Below are 5,703 nucleotides of genomic sequence, written 5' to 3'. Positions count from 1 at the left end.
TTTTTTTTTTTCCATTTATAATGAGATTTTTCTCACTTCATTGCTGAATGCTGCAAGTTAAATGTGGAATGGGTCACCCTGGTGTGATGTTCAAGCTAATTTCCACAGCACAAAGAAGTATTGTCTTTCTGTGCAATATAAGGTACAGTTTTTGGAACACCATTTTTTTGGTTATTCAAACCCATATTTTCTTCTGCTAAGAACATTAAGTTCTAAAATCTGCTTCAGACACTTGGAGTCATGAATTTTCTTAGCCACTCCGAATAGGACACATCTCAGCTATCCTTAAATGCATCAAAATTGTACAATCACCAGAGGATAAGTTGCAGGCTAATATTCCATTTTTATTACTTGCTGTCAGAGATACCATCTCTTCTCTCAAAGCAGTTAATTTATGAACTGATTCCAGAGAGCTAACTTCTTAGTTGGAATGAAATGTCCCAAATGTCTGAAGTGACAAGTACACAGGTGCTTTACAGGGTAAGAGAGCAAGGTAAAGGCAAGGCTTCAAAGGCAAGTTAAAAATTCAAATTGTGTGATCCTCTAGCTGTAGCTTGACAAGATGAAAAGATGTTTTGATAAAAGGTTCTAGTCCAAATTCACAGTAGCACTTAATTATCCATTCTCCAACTGTGAATGTTATGGTCAACTTTTTGTATGTTTTTTGGGTTTAGTTACCTATTTAAAGAAAAACCATCTACTTACTTGAAGAGTAGGCATCCACTTTTCTTCAAATCTATCTTAGAAAAAGTGCCTGTGATGTAAGAGGCTCCTATTTATCAATGTCTATCATATCCTCCACTTCTGTAAGTGTATTTACACACACACACACACACACAATGGAATAGATCTGTTCATTCATTCTGAACATGTCTTGACTTTTCAGACCCCAGTTCAGAAAGAATGCCTTCCTACGCAGTTGCACTGGATCTCAGATAGCAGCCTAGCAACACCTCAACCATTTCCATGTTGCTACAAGGAGAATCAGGAAAGGGGAAGGGAGATCTGATGTGGTGAGACTGTTAAGTATCAGTGAAACACAGAGTCCTAGTTCTAAAAAGGCTTAGTCATGCAGGTAACAGCAACATGCAGAGAACCCGATACTGCGAGCCAGTCCAAAGCCACCTTGACAAAGACAAAAGTTCCTTCCTGGGAAGAGTTTGCTTTCTCCCCTCTAGGGTCTCCACACCATTGTCACCAGCCTACATCAGGCATGCAGCTCTTTCACACTGCCTCATGCAGAACCTCCTTCTTGGTTTTACCACCTGTTGCATGGCCAGGGCTCCACATCTTCCCACTGTTTTAGCTCTTGCAAAATCTATGTGCAGTCCAAGGCCACCGTTCAGCTCACAGCTACTATTGGCTCAACTGCAGAGATGTCTGTCTTTCCTGACTGGATGGTGGAGGATGGTGGAAGGACATGGGAGGCCTGCAACCTCTTGAAGTTGCCGTTTTCTGGCCAAGCCAGTCGGTAGGATGGGATTGTGGAGGGAAGCCTCTGTTCCGTGGGCCTGGGGGGTTTTCTGCACATGCTGAGCAAAGCCTTTAGCTCCGATCGGAAGCTGTCATTGAGCCAGCAGTAAATGAAGGGGTTGTAGCAGGTGCTGCTCATTGCAAACCAGTGGAAGGCGAAGTACAGGGCGTTGTTGGTGTGGATGGTCTGGCTGGAGAGGAGGACGACGTAGCAATTCAAGGGGAACCAGCAGACTGCGAAGAGGACGACAACGAGCATCAGCATCTTGATGGTCTTCTTGTTCTTCTTGCGAAGGACGAAGTACTGCTCCACGGTGACGTCCCCGATGACATTGCGCAGCCAGAGCTTCTTTGCCACTGTCACGTAGGCAGCGGAGATGATCAGAAGGGGCAGGACATAGAGCAAAATGAAGGTTGTTAAATCAAGGTACTTCCAAAAGAGGTCAGCGGGCTCAGGGAAATCTGGCAGACACAAGCACCGGGTAACATCCTCACTGCAAACGGAGAGACACAGGGACAGGATGAGAGGCACATATGGCCGGGCACAGCAGGATAAGTACATCAGAAACAAGGAGGCAGCTGGGAGAGAGCTCCTACCACAGGGCCTGAAAGCAAACACTGATTTATCTCACAAATGTCACAGCTGAGCAGAGCACTGCTCTTCAAGGATCTAAGCCATGGAGCAGCCAGTGAGCAATGTGGTGATAATTTCTTATGGGCATTCATGACCTTATGATAATTTTATGAATTTCATCAATTACAAAATTTCCAGCTGCACATAAGTAGTTTTTTTATTTTTTGTCCTTTGGTGAATAGGAACATTCTCTGCACATATTAAGGACCTTTCCCTCATTAAAGCACTTTCCAAATATTAAGGTTCTTGACACCTGAGACCAATTTATCTATTTTCCTAGGGCTAAAGAGTAGATTAAAACCTATTAGGTTTTAGTGTGTTTCTGTTTGGTTGGTTGGTAGGTTGGGCTTTTTTATTTCCCATTTCTGGTCTGCCCAAACAGGCCAGATTGCTATATGGCATAAGATGCCAGTGTATAGAAGTAAAGGGTCAAGCCAGATCCTCTAACTTCTTAGCCTCTTTTGTGTGAATAAAGTATCTAAGAATAAAAAGGACCCAGATTGCTATATGGCATAAGATGCCAGTGTATAGAAGTAAAGGGTTAAGCCAGACCCTCTAACTTCTTAGCCTCTTTTGTGTGGTTAGTGGGACAGAATAAAGATAAAATATCTAAGAATAAAAAGGATAGGATATCAGACATTGCAAAAGGAATCAGACGAAAATTGTAGTTTAGATCCACATCTGGCTGACCTTGACATATGCTTAAGATTTTTAGTAGAATATACCAAAGTATGGCTGCTCAGAGTTTGGCTTCCAGGGAGACTGTGGAGGAAAGCAAAGCACATCCTTACCTGTATTCAAAGATAAAGAGCTTTTGGTAGATAGCATGTGGAAGGGAAAAACAAGTTGCCATGATCCAGATTACACAGATGTACATAACACCTTTTCCAGTAGATATGCGAGGTTTGAGGGGGTGCATTATAACCTGTGCGAAATAAACCAAAATCTAGGCTTATTCCATTTCTGGAAAAAGTGACACCTTTTTTTTTTTCCCATATGATCTTCCTGCCTGAAATCTATTACTTAATGTGGCAATTTAATATGCAAGCAGTACCCAGCTCCCAGTGACTGTAAGCTGTACATGACAACCTGAATTTTAACACCATGAAATATGGTTTAAGTTAGGTCCTAGTCCTATCCTCAAATTTCAGTACTTTTATCTAGTACTTTTCCCACTTTCAGGTAGGAAAAACTGCATACCAGGAGCTGTTAACACATGTTCATTACCAGGTTCAATTTCCTTCATAGAAAAAAAAAAAAGTGGAGAAAAAAGTCTCAAACTTTCCAGTATCAGTGACCCAAAGAACCAAAGGGTTTAACTAGACCTCCATGGAAATGATTCTGATAGTGAGTGCATTCTCTGGAAACAATCTTTCTAGCAGAAAATGCCAACTGTAAACAGTTTTGGGTGGTTGTTGGGTGACTCCAAGCTGATAATACCCAAATGTCCCCAGCTCTGAGCCCATTATCAACAGCAAGCTACAGCTCTGCTTGTGACAAACACCAGTGTGCTACAGTCAGATCTCCAGATTCAGGGTGACAGAAGGTGGGACATCCCAGAACATCAGGAGATAGAGCAGAGAAAGTTAACCAGGATGTCCCTTACAACCCTGGTGCTGGACAAACCACCACAAAGGAGAGCTTTCCACATGAATTCCTATCAGGATCTTGACCTTTCTCCTTGTTTGAGAGCTACTGCATAAAATTATCTACTGCATAAAGCTCTGTTTACTCAGCTGGAAGAGATAGCAAGGTGATGGCTACCTCCTTCCTTCCTGTGGGTTTGAAACTATTCTGACAACAAGAACTGCCCCCTATCCTGTCAGCTCCTCACGAATCTTATGGTACTCTGGGAGCTGAAAGGGAAAGGACATGGGATCATCCTTTCTCAGTTTATTTATGCTCCCCAAGCTTTCCACCTCTCTGCTTCAGAGAGGTCTCACCTGGTGCCTGTCCACAGCAATGGCTGTAAGGGTCAAGGCAGAGACGTGGAGGGAGCAGTACTGAGCAAACCTACTGACATGGCACATCCCCTTCCCAAAGATCCAGGTACTGTTCACAAAACGAGCCTAAAAAAGAAGAAGACCATTAGTTTTGTGCCCCCCACAACTGCTTATAGGCACACCTCCAGTACACAATTCCTTGTGCTGTGTAAAAGACACTTATAAGATAGCAGGTTCTTTGTATAATTGTATAATTTTCTGGCTTCTGAACACTGAAGAGGGCAGGTTACTGCTGCTCAGTGGCTTTCCCAACAATACAGCAGCGCTGGGCAAAAAGGTGTTTGTTCTATTTACAGTGTATCCTTCTGCAGCCTCGCTATTGAGTCAACACATTTGCTCTTCCTTTTAATCTCCACTCATGGGATAGGGCTGACCTCTACATCTAATCTCACTTCAAGCAAACTACAGCTTTTCAGAACAGCTTGTTAAATGATGCTAAGCATTCACTTTTTTTTTTCCCAAGAGGTTTATAGCATTGCTTTCAAAATACTTTAGAAAAGAGAAGGAAAAAAAAAAGATCAGAGTATAAGTACTAAGTAATCACTGCAAGGCTATTATTGCTGAAGTACTATCTGGGCCACATTTTAAAAATGGGTAATTTCCGATCTTCAGCTAGATAACAGGAATCAGAGAAGAAAACTACGTGTGGGGTTTTTCCAAAGCCAACTCCAATAGCTGAAATTTGGATTGGACAGGTATCTGCAGAACATCCACACACTGCCTATAGCAGTGTAAAGCAGGACAAGACACCAAAGCACCTTTATGGCACTGCAGAGGCCCAGAGAAATTTACTGTAGTCACGGGATGGGTTGTGGTGATGCATCCCCCACCCCCCCAGGCTGCACCACGTCTGAGAATGCTGAGGATTCCTTTCCCTCAGGGATGGGCCATGCCAGGCATCTCTGCCCCTCTTACCAGCGTGAAAGGTGTGTTGAGCAGCGTGATCATGATATCGGCTACGGCCAGGTTCACAATGAACAAGCTGGTGGCGGAGTGCACGCGCTTCGTCTTGATGACAACGTGACACACCAGGACATTGCCGAAGAGGGCGAAGACGATGATGAAGGAGTACGCCGCGATGAGCAGGGCTTTCACCGTGGCGCTCTGCGACTCCGCTCCGTAGCGGCTCCTGCCCACAAAGCTCTGCCAGTCGGCCAGGCTGTCATTGTCCCACGAAAAGAAACCCGACACGTTCGGGACTACAAAAGTCTTCTCCAGGCTCCCATTGAGGGGCAACTTGCCTGGGGTCACAAAGGCGTTAGCCAAGTCGGGGAGGGCGAGCCAGACGAAACAGGATAACATCTCCGGACGGCTGCTCGGCTCCTGCGGCTCTGGAAGCGCTGGTTCGCGGGAGCAGCGCCCGCTCCGGGCTCCGGCACAGCCGCTCTCGCTCGCTCAGCCCTCGGGGCTGCGAGCACGGCACACGGGCAGCAGCAGCGGGGAGATGCCCCTGCTGCCGCAGTGGGCTTCTCTCCCGCTCAGCTCGCCGCTACTTTTGCTCCTTCAGCCAGCTTTATATCCCCAGGCGAGCTCCGAGCCGGGATCTTCTTCGGTCATTGGGCTGCGTGACACAATTTGTGCTCTGACGTGCTG

At 45.2% G+C, this 5,703-nt stretch overlaps 1 protein-coding gene across 1 annotated transcript; it reads right to left on the bottom strand.

Annotated features, from left to right (window-relative positions):
* On the bottom strand, nucleotides 1–5,703 carry GPR83 (G protein-coupled receptor 83). The gene is made up of 4 exons (XM_039718470.1): nucleotides 5,026–5,703; nucleotides 4,051–4,176; nucleotides 2,899–3,032; nucleotides 1–1,967 (listed from the first exon to the last, which is right to left on the bottom strand). The coding sequence occupies exons 1-4, from the start codon at nucleotides 5,410–5,412 to the stop codon at nucleotides 1,343–1,345; spliced, it is 1,272 nt and encodes a 423-aa protein (XP_039574404.1). The 5' UTR covers nucleotides 5,413–5,703; the 3' UTR covers nucleotides 1–1,342.

The sequence above is a fragment of the Passer montanus genome, unplaced genomic scaffold (assembly GCF_014805655.1).
Source record: "Passer montanus isolate IOZ18808 unplaced genomic scaffold, ASM1480565v1 scaffold4, whole genome shotgun sequence".
Lineage (NCBI taxonomy): Eukaryota > Metazoa > Chordata > Aves > Passeriformes > Passeridae > Passer > Passer montanus.
Note: the sequence above shows the minus strand (reverse complement) of the source record. Positions and strands in the feature narration are given on the sequence as shown.

Bases quoted from the DNA above. Each gene is read 5' to 3' on its own strand.
- GPR83 (XM_039718470.1), bottom strand. From the start codon at position 5,412: ATGTTATCCTGTTTCGTCTGGCTCGCCCTCCCCGACTTGGCTAACGCC. The intron at 3,033-4,050 runs GTGAGACCTCTC...TATTTCGCACAG, and splicing joins TTGCTGTGGACAGGCACCAG to GTTATAATGCACCCCCTCAA. The intron at 1,968-2,898 runs GTAAGGATGTGC...CTCCGTTTGCAG, and splicing joins CTCTTTATCTTTGAATACAG to TGAGGATGTTACCCGGTGCT.